The sequence below is a fragment of the Salmo salar genome, chromosome ssa02, assembly GCF_905237065.1.
Source record: "Salmo salar chromosome ssa02, Ssal_v3.1, whole genome shotgun sequence".
Taxonomy (NCBI): Eukaryota; Metazoa; Chordata; class Actinopteri; order Salmoniformes; family Salmonidae; genus Salmo; species Salmo salar.
Window position 1 is genome coordinate 55,777,981 of NC_059443.1, and position 18,081 is coordinate 55,796,061.

General features: G+C 46.6%; 1 protein-coding gene across 1 annotated transcript; it reads left to right on the plus strand.

Moving 5' to 3' along the window:
- The first annotated feature begins 993 nt into the window (after positions 1-993).
- Positions 994-17,923, plus strand: pecam1b (platelet and endothelial cell adhesion molecule 1b). Its single transcript, XM_014176777.2, has 17 exons — positions 994-1,327; positions 1,452-1,475; positions 2,806-3,093; positions 3,302-3,459; positions 3,616-3,736; positions 4,032-4,304; positions 4,700-4,981; positions 5,539-5,820; positions 5,966-6,241; positions 7,132-7,233; positions 7,336-7,366; positions 7,808-7,890; positions 10,630-10,680; positions 10,813-10,905; positions 15,695-15,751; positions 16,542-16,567; positions 17,597-17,923. Exons 1-17 carry the CDS (start codon positions 1,252-1,254, stop codon positions 17,702-17,704), a joined length of 2,331 nt encoding a protein of 776 aa, XP_014032252.1. The 5' UTR covers positions 994-1,251; the 3' UTR covers positions 17,705-17,923.
- The last annotated feature ends 158 nt before the right edge of the window (positions 17,924-18,081 follow it).

Here is an 18,081-nt window from a genome sequence, read left to right on the forward strand (position 1 = left end):
CCTGGCTCCAGTTAAGATAAGTCCAGTCTCTCACTGTCTTGTGCAATTGGATCTCAGGCAAAAAAAATTAAGTGAATTTAAAAGTAATCCAAGAAGAAATCTAGTTTTTCAAAAGTATCTGTAATCTGATTACAATATTTTTGCTGGTGGTGTAACAGGTTAGTTTGTTTTGTAATCAGATTAAATGTAAGTGATTACATGTAATCAGTTAGTCCCCAACCCTGCTTAAGGGGGTATAAAGAGGTTGCTGGTTCTTGAGCGAATAAATACATGGACACCTTTCTGTTTTCTCACTGACATTCAAGTCAGCATTGAAAAGAGTTTGAGTCTGACTACAAGTCAGAGACCACTATGATGACACCAAATGCGTTTGATGTATCCTTTTTGTCTTCTAATGCCTCTTAAGGGGAAATGAATCCAATGTAATCAGATTACATTACTGAGTTAGAGTAGTCCAAAAGTTAAGTTGCTTTTTACAATTTTGGACAGGTAACTCGTAACATAACAGATTACATTTAGAAAGTAACTTACCCTGCTCTTAAGAAATTTACATTTTTGTCATTTAGCAGATGCTCTTAACCAGAGTGACTTAGTAGTGAGTGCATACATTTTCATATTTCTAATTTTTTATTTCATATTGGTACAAAGGTAAGAGTGGTATATCATAGTAAAACGGTTTTATTTTGTTCTAATAAGTTCATCCAATAAGGTATATGTCCGGCGGTAGGTAGCTCAGTAGTAGTTAAAACAAACAAAATTGTAACTAGGAGCTTAAGTTAACACTAGTTTGACCGCTTTGAAGGGCATGCTGTGATTTACGACGGTGTAAACCCTCAAGAAACAGGGTCTCCTGAGCACAGAAGCAAGGGTGCCCCTCTCCATGTTGCCCCATAGTACCTGCAGAGGCCCAGACACTGGGGGGGGGCAAAGGTTAGCTCCTGCTTACTGCACCCTAAGCATGCTGAACAGTGTCTATGACTACGCACACGGCCCAGAAAGAGAACATTCCAAAACAGCAAAACGCCAGCAGCTCACATCCTGAGGAAACAACAGTCACTTCCTGCCAAATTAAGCCAAGTCGAGGGCTCTGCTCGCTGTGATAACCAGCGGCCAGGCGTCCCACTCTGTGGCCGAGGTAGAGCACCTCCCCTGTCCTCTCCCTCCTCCCCTCTCACCACTGCCCCCCAGTCAGTCCTCAGCCTCCTAACCTCCAGTCACTCCAGTCGCATCAGCCCAGGACAGCCACCACCAATGTGGGAGCCTCAGCAGCCCTCAGTCAGGATGGTCACCCGACTACTACTGCTAACCTCCGTACTCTTCTCCACCTGTAAGGAAGCTTGATAATAATCTACCTCTGGGAGGGTTTTGGGTTGGGTGGGGAAATAAGGAAGTATGGATTTTCTTTACATTGATGTACTGTTTTTTTTTTCCCCCCCTCCTGTTCCGTCCAGGCCAGGTGGCGGAATCACACGCATGTAAGTATTAAAGTGTTCTTGAGGAGATTCTTAAAACAGGATAGTCAAGAGTGCAGTGAATGCAGATTTTAAAACAGGGGAACTCTTGAGTGTGTTTCAGATTTTTCTTTTGGAGTGGTATGTATTCAGCTATTGTTTTGTTTCTCCTTCCAGTGAAAATGTGTGTATTCGTAGATAGTGTGCTTTGGGACTGGACGTTCTTGCTTATCTACTGCTTTCTAACGCTATGGACCTGTTTTACTAAGACATATCTTATACTGAGAGGTGACTGATATACCCTAATCGTAGTATTAACACAGGTAAAACTCTATTGACACACTGGAAATACCATAACTGGGGATCCTATGAGAATGGTGCCTGGATCTTGTCTTATCAGTGTTTTCACTCTTTTAGAGTCCGAGGTTGTGGAAGGCTTTGGGAACTCACTTGTTAGCAGTGTCACACGCCTCCTCCTGTTAGGATAAGGGAAAAAGCCAAGCACTGGGCAGAGAAATTAGTTCAGCTAGCCAATGGTAGAGATGGACGCCTTATCCTGACCATGCCGAGATTAGCAATTCTGTGCTTGGAATAGCAGAATACCTCTATTCTAAGCAGGAAAGTTGACTCATTGGCTTTGCCAAGACTAGTCAGTGGTCACACAGCCTTTCCATGGGGTTCCGCTATGGCTCGTGCCCTGGTTGGCACTGCCCACTACCCTCTGCCCTCCTATCAGTGGTTTTCCCCTCGGTCGCGCCGGGCCCTGCTGAGTGACATTGGGTGGGGACGGCGGTGTCTAAAATAAAGATGGGTCCCCTGAGAGGGTGTCTGTTTGCCTGTTTGTTTAACAAAATGCCTTTCCTTCCTCTGGTTGGTGGGGGCCTGTTTACTGGGACGTCCCCCTCGGGACAGGAGCCACCCGGACTGTGGGTCTCAACCTGACAGACTGTCTGCACTAGACCCCACTGGGAGGCCCCTTATCTAGAGAAGCACTCTGTGGAGGACAAATGTGGGAAAACAGTTCGCTATCAGCATGCGCTGAATTAAAAGACTTCTTGTGGTGTTTTTGTTGAGGGTCTGTGTTTATGTCCAATTCATTGGTGTGGGTGATTTCATCTCCTGAGTATCTTGGAGCTGGAAGAGTGCTATATAGCTAGTCATGTGATTTATTGCACTGTTCTCTGACTATGGAGATGTATTTCTTTGCCTTAGTGAACAGATTCATGCCACTACAAGGTTGTGAATTCACTAAATAATGTGCTTTGGTACAAGATCACACAGGCTTGTTTTCTAGGACTTTTGTTACACAGAACATTTGATCAGTCAGAGCATTGACCTTGAGTTCTTTCTCCAGTGTTCACAGGTGTCACCCTGACTCTCGAGCCCAGCAACGCCGTCTCCCAGGGTACCAACGTGACGGTACGCTGCCAGGCCTTGGTCAGCAGCGCTGGGTTCCTGAACAGTAAATACACCATCTACAAGGACAACACCGAGGTGCACACGGAGAGCATCACCACCGCCGCAGACAACCTAATCTACTCTCTGCGCATGGCCAGAGTGGCCAACACTGGGAAGTACAAATGCAAGGTGAACATAAATGACAAGGAGCTAAGCAGCAAGTCTGAGAAACTGACTGTGACAGGTTAGTACTCTGTCAACTCCTCTCTGTTGTGGACTGAAAACGCTTGCAAGTTTAGCATTTTACTGCACTGTTTTACACCTGCCGCATGTGACAATAAAAATACTTTGTATCCTGCATGAATGTAGTCTCTTGTAACTCTGTGTCTATGGCATGTGATTTTTGTCTGTGTGTGTCCTGCGTGCTTTGACTCATACTCGTGTCCATCCAGGCCTGCAGACGCCAGTCCTCAGCGTCAACAAGCATGTGTTCAGCGAGGGAGAGGAGGTGACCGTTTGGTGTAAGGCCCCTGAGGAGTCCGGCACTATCGTCTTCTACTTCTACGATGATTCCAAAGAACTCTATGAGGAGAGGGTCAACGCCAACCATGTGTGTTAATATTGAGTGTGCTTGCTTAGTTGTTTTTTTTACCCCTTTTATACAACTTATTTCACAAACATCAATACTTCAAGTAGCAAGCACACACGTTTACTTTAGGAAATGTCCTTTTCTAGTTAACATTGTTGTATTATTATGACCAACCAGGTAGAGACGAGGCTGCGATTCAACGCTGGAGACCACAGGCTGCACTGTGACTACAGGGTCATACTGCTGCCAGACTCGGTCCCGTCCAATGCCAGCAACAATGTGGTGGTCACTGTAAAAGGTGAGTGGAACCCAAAAACAGAACATGGCGGTGAACATCTCGAGCTGGTTTCCAAGACACAGGTTAGACCTAGTCTTGGACTGAAACACACATTCTGTGGAGATTCTCAGTTGAAGAGATTCTCAGTTGAAATATCTTTTTAGTCAAGGACCCTAATGTTATTCTCAATCTGTTATTCTCAATTCATCTCTAATCATTTTAAACATGTCCGAAACTTAATAGAATGTGTCTGTGGAAAAATCTCCTTGTTTCAACCTTCAGCTTCCAGACCAATTTTCCTTGTTTTGTTCTCCAGGGCTGTTCATCACACCTATAATCTCTGTCCGACCACACGGATCAATGATCATCGAAGGGGACAATCTGGACATCTCCTGCAGTGTCAGTGGTAACCTCCAGAACAGCTCTGGGCTCAAAGTCTACCTGACCAAGGGATCGAATCTGCTGAGTACTGGTCAAAGTAAAGCCAACCACAGCATTAGAGCCCTGGCCAACCACTCTGGGGTGTTTCAGTGCACTTTGGAGATGGGAAATGTAATCAAGCAAGCGACGGAAAACGTGATGATTACAGGTGAGTGAATGGATTTACAAGGAATCTGAAATGTAGAATGTGATGTTAGCTGTTGAAAAAAGCTGATCAAAAAAAGCTTTTATCTGTTCTATCAGTTTATAACCAAGTCGCATCTAGGGTTGAACATTTCTGGTGAATTTTCCTTAAATTCCTAGGTTTTCCAGAAATCCTGGTTGGAAGACTCCTGGAATCAGGAGCGAATAAACAGGAAATCCAGAATCCTCTAACCAGGATTTTTGAAAAACCTGGGCAACCCTATTCACAGCTATAACTTTTTTTTTATCAACCTATGACGCTTATCAATGTTCATCACAACATTTCTCGTGAATGTTCTTACATGTACTCTGCCTCCAAGAGTGTTGAGTAATCAATGGGTTTTTTTATCCATCCAACAGAACTGTTTTCCCAGCCAGTTCTGACCATGTATCCGACAGAGGTCTTTGAAAGGGAGAAAATCACGTTAACCTGCAAGAGTACCAACTACTCCTCTGACAGAATCAGCGCTTCGGATGTGAAATACTCCATTTACAAGGACAATTACACACTAACGCCGGGCAGCTTCAATGGGATATATGTTGTCCCCGTGGCGGTACGGAACTCGAGTGGGATTTATTCATGTAAAGCAGATGCCAGGATGATCTCCAAGTACAGTGCAGAGCTGCCTGTCCAAGCAAAAGGTACTACTACAACCCATAAGGCTTTTATGTGTGACCCAAAGTAAGTCAATCTAACTTGTCTTTGGTCGGTCCCTGGATGGGAGACCAGATGCTGCTGGAAGTGGTGTTGGAAGGCCAGTAGGAAGCACCCTTTCCTCTGGTCTAAAAAAAATATATCTCAATGCCCCAGGGCACTGCCCTGTGTAGGCTGCCATCTTTTGGATGTGGGATGTTAAACGGGTGTCCTGACTCTCTGAGGTCATTAAAGATCCCATGGCACTTATCATAAGAGTAGGGGTGTTAACCCTGGTGTCCTGGCTAAATTCCCAATCTGGCCCTCATACCATCATGGACACCTAATCATCCCCAGGATATACTGATAACATGTATGGATGCAGTATATGTCACAACAATATGATATTAAAAGGGAACTCCAATCAGATACAACCTTTGAGTCGAAGTTTAGTCATGCGTGTAGCAGCTCAGTGATGTTGGTGATGTCATTGGAAGGTAACCGCTCCACATTAACAGTCCATTTTGTAATTTCCGTCACTTTCCTTGTTCTATTCATTCCCCAGTTCCTGTCAGTAAACCGGAGATAACAGCCATTAGCAGAGTGATCGTGGGAAAGCCCTTCAAGGTGAGATGTCACTCAGACCGAGGCAGCCTACCCATCGAGTACACCTTGTGGAAGAAGTATTCTAAGGTTAACTCGACTACCGTGCAGCAGCCACACCATCAGGCCATCTTCCCTATCACCATCCAGCACTACAGCGACACGCAGGACTATAAATGCGAGGCGCGGAACAACCCCAAAATCGACGTGGTGGTCAGCAACAAACTCAACACCACAGTCACAGGTGAGCCTGTTGAAGTGTGGAATGGTATACAACATGATGCACGTCCACGATTGGATTGTAGCATCATTGGACCCTTATTATTTAATCATCAGAAATACCTTGAAGTGTCGTTGCACCACCTAACACTATTCACTCCCTCTCCCAGTGCCTCTGTCCAATCCAGGACTCAGCGTCGTCCCAGACCTGTTGGAGGTCACAGAGGGAAATGAGATGTACCTGATCTGTGGGGTGGAAGGTTCCCCGCCCGTCACCTTTAAGTGGTACCGACGTGGGAACGTCCAGCCGCTGTTCACCACCACCTCAACCCAATCCAGCGCGTCCCACCAGATCAAGCAAGTGGGGAACGAGCACAGTGGCACCTACTACTGCGAGGCTATCAACTACGCTAACACGGTCCAGAGTCAGCCAGTCACCGTAGATGGTGAGAGTTATGCGCACACACACACACACACACACACACACACACACATCTCTCTGAGAAGATAGACGCGCGTAAGCACGCACCCATGTACAGTGATGTGCAAGGCCCTGCTGTACTTATCACAATAGGTTGAGAGACAGACAAACACCACACTCCACCATAGAGACACACATTTATTTACTGCTCTTACTGGATGCACCAGTCTAGATTCATTTGCGTTCACAGTACCAGCTCTTTGGACCAGCAGCGACAGTTTTGCTCTTCTCACAACACTGTTCAGGGGCTGCTTCAGAGACAGCTGACAAGTTTACTTCCATCTGATCTGATCCCTCCATCCCAGTGCCTGCCAGCAAGGTTCTGACCCCACTATTAACGAACCCCAACGAGCTCCTCTGCTGTGGCTGTTGATGATCATGAGCCACGCTAAATACCCCGCCGCTAAGCTAACCTTAGCTAGCCACTCTGCCGTCTATGTCCTGTGGTGTGGTTAGCGCCGACGGCTAACGCCAGAGCACAGTCAATCCGGATGCTAGTGGCGACGCGCTAGGCTCCCATGAGCACTCATTAGCCAGAGCAATTAGACCCGGCCTGCTACAGTGGCAAGGCAGAGGATGGGGAGGGGAGGAGAAATGAAGGGAACACTTAAGTTCAGACCCCAAGAGGAGGAAGCAGATGACTCTGAACTTTAAGATTGACTTTTTCTCTCTCTTTCAACCATCCTTCTCTGTCCCCTCCACTCTGTCCTCATCGCCACCCACCCTAACTTTCTTTTAACCTTTACCCTTTTCCTCTCACAAACACCCTGCCTACCTCCCCCCTCTCCCTGCATCTCTCTCCTACCTCTCCCACTCTTGCTCCCTTCCTCTCTGTCCCTCTCTCTCTCTCTACAGTGAAGATGGCAATGTGGAAGAAAGGTTTGATCGTGGCCTGCTGTCTGCTAGTGGTGGCTGTCCTAGTCCTCGCCTGCGTGCTGCGCTACAATTCCAAGAGAGGTAGAGAGACCTACAGTCCCCCAGCAACACAGGCCTTTGCTGGTGTCTGACTATGTATGAACAGCCTCTTCTCTCTCTCATCCCCTTCTCTTTATTGCATAGGTAAAAGAGAGAACGCAGCTGAACTGTCAGTGTGAGTTGGCTTGCCTATTTCCTAAGTCGTTTTCTGTGATAGTGGCTATCTAGGATGATAGCATTAGCTGGCGCCAATGGTTTTTGGTCAGTGCTTAGCACCATGCTGCCACGTACGGCACGGCCAATGGGCCTTAAAGGGATAGTTCACTCTAAAATGAAAAGTTTGTCAGATGTTTTCAGATCTTGAAAGTGGTCTATTGACAAGATGCATTCATGTCCCGTGGTATCTGTTATGGAGATCCGGCCATATGCCTCAATCCCAAATAAATGTGAACGATAAGCACCATTTCATTTTAGGTGTGATCTGAAAACATTTAACAACCTTTGATTTCATAATGAATTAACTGTCCCTTTTAATAAGCTTTAAGGGTCCTAGAATTATGAAATGATCTCTTGTTGTGTCACTGCCAACGTTGACTTTATGTTCACCATTTCTCAGAAAGCCTTCGAGCCCTAAATCAGATGACTCTCTAACAGTGAGTCTTACCCACAGCACTATGGAGGTTTATAACCCGCCCGAAGGTAGCCCGTTTTCCTACTCTCTCCTGTGTGTTTCCGTCTTGACCTATCGTCATGCTTCGGACCATAACCGACATTCAACTGCCCACGTCCATCTCACCCCCCCATTTGTGTGTTCCATTTCATGCTAGCCGTTAGCATGCTAGCTGCTTGTAGCATGTTGGTGTCAGAAGTTGTCACCCTAACGTCAGTCTATACCATGACACCCATACTGTGTGCATGTAAGGGTCTCTGAGGGGACCTTGGGTGACTTCTTAACTCTCTGCATCTCCTCTCCTCGTATTTTCCTGTTAGAGGAACAAAAATGCATCGTCTTACCGCCCAGCTGTAGACATCCTGTGCAAGAATGCATGAGAGAGGACATGGCAGAGAACTTGCTGTGTGTGTGTTTAGACAGGAAAAGTAGCTTAGTTCCTTATACAAATCGATGCAGGTCTTAACAATTTATGTTTTACTTCAGCAAACATGCCTCATTAGATTCTGCAGTGGTTTGCAGGATGTAGCTAGCTACAGGGCAGCTGTGTTCAGTAGTGATTGTGTCAGGTGTTGAGTGTTTGTTGAGAGTGGCCATATCATCTTATTACAGACGCAGCGCCACCCTTTGACGGCATGGAGGGGAGAGCGACCAATGGGACGCGAGATAGTGTGGCATCACTTCCTGCTGGCATCAGCAACAGGAGCAGCTACAGTCTCCCAGCAACAGTGTAGAGAAACCCCACAGAGGGAGGGACTTTATTGGTTTGAAGCAAAAAATAACAAACATTTTGCACCACTTGGTTGAATAAAGGGATATATGGGATGAAAACGAAGGATAACAACAATTGGAACAATGGCTCAAACAAACAAAATCCCCACAGACATTTTAGAGAGGGAAGAATGACCAAAAATGTCTTCCTTTGAGAAAATATGACTTATTTGTTATGTGTTGTAGATGTAATATCAGAGGGTACAGGTGTAGTGGACACAAGATGGCTGACACCAAGGGGCTTGTTGCCAACATCAGTCCCAGTGACAGACAGTTGAACTGGCCCTATTGCTCCCTCTCCTCTCCTGCTGCTGTCTGGAAGAGCTGTACTTTCCTGCCATTATCAACATACAGTCTTTGTCCTGTGTTCTCACCTCACTGTGTCTGTCTGCCTGTCTGACTGCATGTCTATCGAATGATGGAACTAGCCCATTTGTCTAATAGTCTGTCCAAAAACAATGTGCGCATGTCTAAATGCATAGAACTGATGCTGTGTATATATAGTACACTAGACAATCATCAATAGAAATGTGTGTATATATTTTTGGTTTGGTTAATTGATTGATTTTGAAGAAGCACTTCTAGAATAAAACATTTTTTTTTTAGCAATGTGTCAGTACCGTGCATTTTGTTTTCAGAGATATACCATGAGCTACCAATGAATGTCTATAATGTGTAGCTACACTGAGTATACCAAATATTACCACCTGCTCTTTCCATGACATAGACTGACTAGGTGAATCATGGTGAAAGCTGTGATCCACTTCAAATCAGTGTAGATGAAGGGTTAAAGAAGGATGCCTAAGTCTTGAGACAATGGAGACATGGGTTGTGCATGCGTGCCATTCAGAGGGTGAATAATGGGCAAGACAAAAGATTGAAGCGCCTTTGAACGGGGTATGGTAGTAGGTGCCAAGTGCACCGGTTTGAGTCAAGAACTGCAGCGCTGCTGGGTTTATCACGCTCAACAGTTTCCTGTGTATATCAAGAATGTTCCACCTTCCCGAAGGACATCCAACCAACTTGACACAACTGTGGGAAGTATTGGAGTCAACATGGGCCGCACATCCCTGTGGAACGCATTCGACACCTTGTAGAGTTAATGCCCGGATGAATTGAGGCGGTTCTGAGGGCAAAAGGGGGGAATGCAACTCAATATTAGGAAGCTGTTCTTAACGTTTTGTGCACTCAGCCACTTAGCCAGTAGGCCATATTTGGTGCTTTATCAAACATCTTAATATGTTGGCTAAAGTACTTTAAGACGCAACAGCCTTAAAGGAGTTTACTAGCTAAGGCTGCCTTGAAGGAATACTGAAACAATAGCGTCTGTGTGGAATTTCCTATGTTGGCACCAACCATTTATAAAACGGTGTTTGTTAAATAGTGGACTTGGGGGCAGACTGTTTGTTTCAGGCCAGTGGAGTTTGAATGCAGGCAGCAGGTGGAGGAAATGAATCTCTTCGGCCCACTCTGAGGTTCAATAGAATCTGCGATTGCATTAACGAATGGGAAGTTGTAATGGGCTGTTGTTTTTGCAGGGAGCTATTGTGTTCCTGTTGTTTACCAAACAGTAGCCAGTGTGCGTAAGGTACCGGAACAGCTCTGTGGAAATCAAAATGGAGGCCTGATATCCACTCCTCGTTTGTCACAGAATGTTCTCTTGCGGTGTTCTAATCGCTCAGCAGCCTGTTAAAGGCTCCAATCAATTCTAGAAAACATTTGTGGGGAATTCTAATTCATTCAAGCGTTGGAATAATATTCAACTTGTGAAGCAATAGACATAACTGTCTACTAAATGTTTTACCTCGCCTCAGAACTTTCCGGTTGGCGGTTTTAATTTAATAGCACCCTAAGTCTCAATTTCCTGTTACACCTAACAGTCATTTTACTTCGCTGGGCAGTAACTTCACTGGGAATCTTGTATCATTAGATCTCCTAGCTTGTGTCAGGGAGCATTGCTTTATGTCTGTGTGTATCTATGTGTTTGTGTCTTGTAGTTGGAGTGGATGCTGCTGTAAGTGTCTGGAGCGAGAGGCCGGTAGACCCAGGTGAGACCAACAGAGTACCTGGGTTATAACCTAAGTTGCATATAGAGTTCAAGCTGTGTTGTCTAAAGTCTGCCTCTGTCTTCTTGGGTTGTTTTGTGTGCTGGAATTTATTTGTGTCTTGTCCTGGTGCAGGCAGTGACGGGGAGAGCAGTGCAGCGTCTAATAATGAGCCTGATGTGGAGTACACTGAAGTGGTACACCGTCAACCTGTGGACCCTGCCAGAGGTGACCACATACACTCTCTCTCAAACACTCACACACACCAGTTTTTCCACTCCGGCTACCTCTCCCCCTTATTCCCTTTATCTTGCTCTCCTTTTCTACAACAGCTCTCCCTCTCATAGCTCTTTCTCTACCTCTTCCCGCTCTCATTCTGTCCCTTTACTCATATCGAATCATCACAAGAGGGCTTGCTTTGCCGTCATTATTTCAGCTTATAGGACTCAGCGCCACTTCCTGTGGGGGTGGGGGGCTAATTGGCCACAATTAAGTCATCTCCACAGTAACCTGTGTGATAACCATGGTGACCAGGCTTCCAGAAACATCTTCTGGTGAATAAACAGGAAGGGCTGAACTAATTGCCAGGCTACTCTCTATGGTACCAACCCCCCCCCGATTAGTATACTCTGTTGGCCCCCATGGGTTTGTGATGGCAGTTGGTTGGGCTTATCCTTAAGCAGGGGCGCGATTTTGGTTTTAGAAGTGGGGGGGACATAATATTTATTTTATTATTATCCAGTTGGATAAACACTCCAAACAGCCTACCCGACTGCTCGGAGGCGTCCACATGGCCCTAAAGCACACCGTTGCCTCATTTTGTATCACATACCAATAATGCAATTTCAGAATGTGGATGGGGTCATGCCCCCATCCCCCGTCCCCAGTGAAAGTTGCGCCCATTACATTTACATTTACGTCATTTAGCAGACGCTCTTATCCAGAGCGACTTACAAATTGGTGCATTCACCTTATGATATCCAGTGGAACAACCACTTTACAATAGTACATCTATATATTTTGGGGGGGAGGGTGGGGGGGGGGGTTAAAAGTATTACTTAATCCTATCCCAGGTATTCCTTAAAGAGGTGGGGTTTCAGGTGTCTCCAGAAGGTGGTGATTGACTCCGCTGTCCTGACGTCGTGAGGGAGCTTGTTCCACCATTGGGGTGCCAGAGCAGCAAACAGATTTGACTGGGCTGAGCGGGAACTGTGCTTCCGCAGAGGTAGGGAGGCGAGCAGGCCAGAGGCGGATGAACGCAGTCGCCCTTGTTTGGGTGTAGTGCCTGATCAGAGCCTGAAGGTACGGAGGTGCCGTTCCCCTCACAGCTCCGTAGGCAAGCACCATGGTCTTGTAGCAGATGCGAGCTTCAACTGGAAGCCAGTGGAGTGTGCGGAGAAGCGGGGTGACGTGAGAAAACTTGGGAAGGTTGAACACCAGACGGGCTGCGGCGTTCTGGATGAGTTGTAGGGGTTTAATGGCACAGACAGGGAGCCCCGCCAACAGGGAGTTGCAGTAATCCAGACGGGAGATGACAAGTGCCTGGATTAGGACCTGCGCCACTTCCTGTGTGAGGCAGGGTCGTACTCTGCGTACTCTGCATGAACCTACAGGATCGGGTCACCGCCTTGATGTTAGCGGAGAACGACAGGGTGTTGTCCAGGGTCATACCAAGGCTCTTAGCACTCTGGGAGGAGGACACAATGGAGTTGTCAACCGTGATGGCGAGATCATGGAATGGGCAGTCCTTCCCTGGGAGGAAGAGCAGCTCCGTCTTGCCGAGGTTCAGCTTGAGGTGGTGATCCGTCATCCACACTGATATGTCTGCGATTCGCCACCTGGTTATCAGAAGGAGGAAAGGAGAAGATTAATTGTGTGTCGTCTGCGTAGCAATGATAGGAGAGACCATGTGAGGATATGACAGAGCCAAGTGACTTGGTGTATAGCGAGAATAGGAGAGGGCCTAGAACTGAGCCCTGGGGGACACCAGTGGTGAGAGCACGTGGTGCGGAGACGGATTCTCGCCATGCCACCTGGTAGGAGCGACCTGTCAGGTAGGACGCAATCCAAGAGTGAGCCGCGCCGGAGATGCCCAACTCGGAGAGGGTGGAGAGGAGGATCTGATGGTTCACAGTATCAAAGGCAGCAGATGGGTCTAGAAGGATGAGAGCAGAGGAGAGAGAGTTAGCTTTAGCAGTGCGGAGAGCCTCCGTGACACAGAGAAGAGCAGTCTCAGTTGATTAACCAGTCTTGAAACATGACTGATTTGGATCAAAAAGGTCATTCTGAGAGAGATAGCAAGAGAGCTGGCCAAGGACGGCGCGCTCAAGAGTTTTGGAGAGAAAAGAAAGAAGGGATACTGGTCTGTAGTTGTTGACATCGGAGGGATCGAGTGTAGGTTTTTTAAGAAGGGGTGCAACTCTCGCTCTCTTGAAGACGGAAGGGATGTAGCCAGCGGTCAAGGATGAGTTGATGAGCGAGGTGAGGTAAGGGAGAAGGTCTCCGGAGATGGTCTGGAGAAGAGAGGAGGGGATAGGGTCAAGCGGGCAGGTTGTTGGGCAGCCGGCCGTCACAAGTTGCAAGATTTCATCTGGAGAGAGAGGGGAGAAAGAGGTCAAAGCATAGGGTAGGGCAATGTGAGCAGGACCAGCGGTGTCGTTTGACATAACAAACGAGGATCGGATGTCGTCAACCTTCTTTTCAAAATGGTTGACAAAGTCATCCGCGGGGGGGGGGGGGGAGGATTCAGGAGGGAGGAGCGGGTGGCAAAGAGCTTCCTAGGGTTAGAGGCAGATGCTTGGAATTTAGAGTGGTAGAAAGTGGCTTTAGCAGCAGAAACAGAGGAAGAAAATGTGGAGAGGAGGGAGTGAAAAGATGTCAGGTCCGCAGGGAGGCTAGTTTTCCTGCCCGGAGCCCTGTTCTGTGAGCTCGCAATGAGTCGTCAAGCCACGGAGCAGGAGGGGAGGACCAAGCCGGCCGGGAGCATAGGGGACATAGAGAGTCAAAGGATGCAGAAAGGGAGGAGAGGAGGGTTAAGGAGGCAGAATCAGGAGATTGGTTGGAGAAGGATTGAGCAGAGGGAAGAGATGATAGGATGGAAGAGGAGAGAGTAGCAGGAGAGAGAGAGCGAAGGTTGCGACGGCGCAATACCATCTGAGTAGGGGCAGAGTGAGTAGTGTTGGAGGAGAGCGAGAGGGAAAAGGATACAAGGTAGTGGTCGGAGACTTGGAGGGGAGTTGCAGTGAGATTAGTAGAAGAACAGCATGTAGTAAAGATGAGGTCAAGCGTATTGCTTGTGAGTAGGGGGGGAAGGTGAGAGGGTGAGGTCAAAAGAGGAGAGGAGTGGAAAGAAGGAGGCAGACAGAAATGAGTCAAAGGTAGACGTAGGGAGGTTAAAGTCACCCAGAATTGTGAGGGGTGAGCCATCCTCAGGAAAGGAACTTACCAAGGCGTCAAGCTCATTGATGAACTCTCCAAGGGAACCTGGAGGGCGATAAATGATAAGGATGTTAAGCTTGAATGGGCTAGTGACTGTGACAGCATGGAATTCATAGGAGGAGATAGACAGATGGGTCAGGGGAGAAAGAGAGAATGTCCACTTGGGAGAGATGAGGATTCCAGTGCCACCACCCCGCTGACCAGATGCTCTCGGGGTATGCGAGAACGCGTGGTCAGACGAGGAGAGAGCAGTAGGAGTAGCAGTGTTTTCTGTGGTAATCCATGTTTCCGTCAGCGCCAAGAAGTCGAGGGACTGGAGGGTAGCATAGGCTGAGATGAACTCTGCCTTGTTGGCCGCAGACCGGCAGTTCCAGAGGCTGCCGGAGACCTGGAATTCCACGTGGGTCGTGCGCGCTGGGACCACCAGGTTAGAGTGGCAGCGGCCATGCGGTGTGAAGCGTTTGTGTGGCCTGTGCAGAGAGGAGAGACAGGGATAGACAGACACGTCGTTGACAGGCTACAGGAGAGGCTACGCTAATGCAAAAGAGATTGGAATGAAAACTAACTAAACAACTGGGGAAGTGAGAGAGCAGGGCCTCCCTCACTAACCATTCACTGAAACACTCAAATATAACTTTCCAACTTCCACTTTAGAAATTATAATTGATGTAAACTACAGTGGTTCAATGTTTCCAGGAATAGGCTCAAACTTAGTTTATTCAGCTAGATAACTTGGTACAGTATTCTTCCGTGTAACCCACCCAGTGCACCGTGTCCTATGACGCCGTAGCTAACTAGCATGCTAGCATCCAATAACACACGGTTAGCACCAATACTTGGTTACAACAAACTACCAATGGATCATTCGTGTCCGTGTCCAGTTCCTTTCATAACGCAGAAGTAATTAAACGTTGGCTAGCTAACACAAAGTCAGTCCTGCTAGCTGCACAAGTGGACTACACGACTCGAAAGTTCAGAAAGTTAAGCTTACGTTGCAAAAATCTTATTGACTAAAAATGATACAGTACTGCTAGCTGCTAGAGTTGGCTAGCTAGCAGTGGCTACGTTTACCTTTATCTTTTGTCTTTGATACAGAGACAACTATGTAGCTAGCTAACATTACACTAATCAAATCGTTCCGTTGTAATTTATTTAGTTTCTACAGTACTACTAGTTGGTAAAGTTGGCTAGCTAGCAGTGGCTGTGGTGTTGACGCCGTTTGGAAAACGGCGCGAACGAATGAATACAGCTGGCTAGCTAACCTTGTTAGTTTCTCAAAGCTACACCTACACCTTTAGCTACACCTTTATCCTTGATGCAAAGACAACTATGTAGACAACTATGTAGCTAGCTAGCTAACATTACACTAATCAAATCGTTCCGTTATAATGTAATGAAATGTACAATGATGTGCCAATAGATGGAGCATCTGCTAAGAGACGAGAACGAGTAAACGTACAACGGTTGTAATGCAGTGATATGTGATGATGATTCTTTAATGTGTGTGTGCCCATGATCAATGTTTAAGTGGTACAATTGTGAAACATTGTTACATTATGTTTGTTTCTATCTTTTGCAGTTCCCCTGAGAAAAGGCACAGAAACGGTGTACAGTGAAGTCCAGAACTCCCCAACAGGTGAGTGCATCACACTGTAAATGTGGATTACATTTATAAAGTGCTTTGAACTAGGTCTCAAAACACTTGACATTTCATGGGGGTAACTCACCTCATCCACCAGCAGTGAGTAAAAGGAGGTGGAAGGTGAGATGTTCATTACTGTATCCAGAACTGCTGGAACAGCCAGGTCTGTATGAAGGTGACCATTTCCTCTTGCTGCTAGCAGGAAGTTCCTGTTTTTAGAACGCGATCCAAGTTGAATTTGTCAGTGAAGCAGTCCATGTGGAAATGTACCTTTATCAACCCAAATTGAACATAAAACACATAACATACCTTTTGTTTGTAACTTTCTCATCTCAGGTGAATTGGTGGGTGTTAAGGATAAGGGTGGGTGTTTAGGAAGAGGGCAGGGACTGCGCTTGTTGCCTTTTTGGCATAGTTATACCCCTGCTGTGATAAAACAATGGGCTCTGCTTCAAGGGAACCAATGAGTCAGCAACTTGGCCTGGTCGTCATAACTGTCAATTGAGTCATCATGATGAATACATTCAGAGAATGATTATTATTCAATGCCCTCAGAATGTTGTCTAATGAAATAGGGAAAGGGAGGGTGATATGCACATCCTGAACTTGAGAATACTGGTGCTGGGCTAAGAAATGGTACTCATAAAGGAATGAGAGGCCCTCTAACACACATTACTTTATGAAATGAAAGAGTACACACAGAGACACAGGTTATACACTATGTCATCTCTGTAATGGACTAGAGGTTGTCCTTCTTCCCTGATCCTGTGTCTTGTGTTCCCAGGTGCACCTGGTGACCATTATGACTATGTAAGTACAGCTTGAGTCTCAGTGTCTTACGTTTTACTGTCTGACTGTGAAAACAAACGCACACGGGTAACACACTCCGTAACCACAACTGACCTTTCCTCCAGCCCACAGAAAGGGTGAGGAGTGACAGAATCAAGGCCACAGGGCGCACCTTCTCCTCCTTCCCTCTCTCCCTCTCTCCCTCCCTCTCCCAACCAGCCCCAGTCACTCTGGGCTGAGGCTCATGGGTAGTAGTAATTTCACTGTGCAGGAGAGAGAAGCTGCGGTCATAGTTTCCAGGCAAGAACAAAGGGATTTTGGGCTGGGGCTTCCTTCCCTATCGCCCAGTGAGATCAGCAGCCAAAGGCCCAGTCAAATTATACCTCCATGCACAGCTCAACCTCAACCACCACACTGTCCTCCTCTGGCTACTCACCAAGACACATCAGTGATTTACAGACGGCCCATTATAGTCCACACTGTTTGCCCTTACTTGGAGCTGAGGGACTAAGGCCGGGTTATCTGTTTTGAAGGGGAATTTGACATAATGAGTCAGGATATGACATGATGGTCTACACTTAAGACAGTTAATTCACTCCTTGATGGAAAAGGAGGAGCAGCCAAGATTGTGATGAGGTGGTTTTTAGTGATAAAGGAATTTCATTGCGTGTTTTTGAGTGTGTGCAGCTACCCCTGGAGAAATATTGTTTCGTATTCTGTGAAGCCTTGGTGAAATACAGTGTAGTATTCTGTGAAGCCTTGGTGAAATACAGTGTAGTATTCTGTGAAGCCTTGGTGAATTACAGTGTAGTATTCTGTGAGGACCACTTTCAACAGTTGATGGATTTTTCGCCTGCCTTGAGAGAATCAGATTGTGTTCCAATGTGATGGTATGGAGTTGAGCTGTAACAGTTTTGATTTGGGTTGCGTTACGGTGTGGACTTTTGTGTGTGATGGTGTTGACTTTCATTGCGACAGTGTTTAACATAGTTGACACTGTTGAGCAGTGCAGTGTGTCAATATTCAGTGGGATCTCTGTTGTCTCAGCAGGGTTCAGTGGAGTACGCCGATCTCAACGGTGACCAACCGGAGGTCAACCAGGCCCTGCTGGAGGTCAATCACCAGGACCACCATGACCTCCCAGTGCCTGTGGAGTAAAGATTACCTCTGATCCCTCGTACTAGGACCACAAACTAAATTATCCCCACCTCTGCCCCCGACCGTAACCACAGTCCTTATTTCAATATTGTTCTTGTATTCTGTACATTTTCCCAATAAGGAAAAGTGTTGACTCATGTAAGCTGTAGGTATTTTGCATAATTTTATAGACAAATAAAATCACAAATCCAAATTAGGACTTACTGTATAGTTCTGTCATACCTTGTAGACTCTTATCTTTGTTTACCTTTTCATCACGTCTCATGACCATAGAGGGTGCTCCAGGGTTCAGTTAGCCTGGCCCCTCCCTACAACACAGTTCCCTTTGATCTCCGAAATGGACAGCGTGACCGTTCCGCTCTGTCATGATGGCTAAA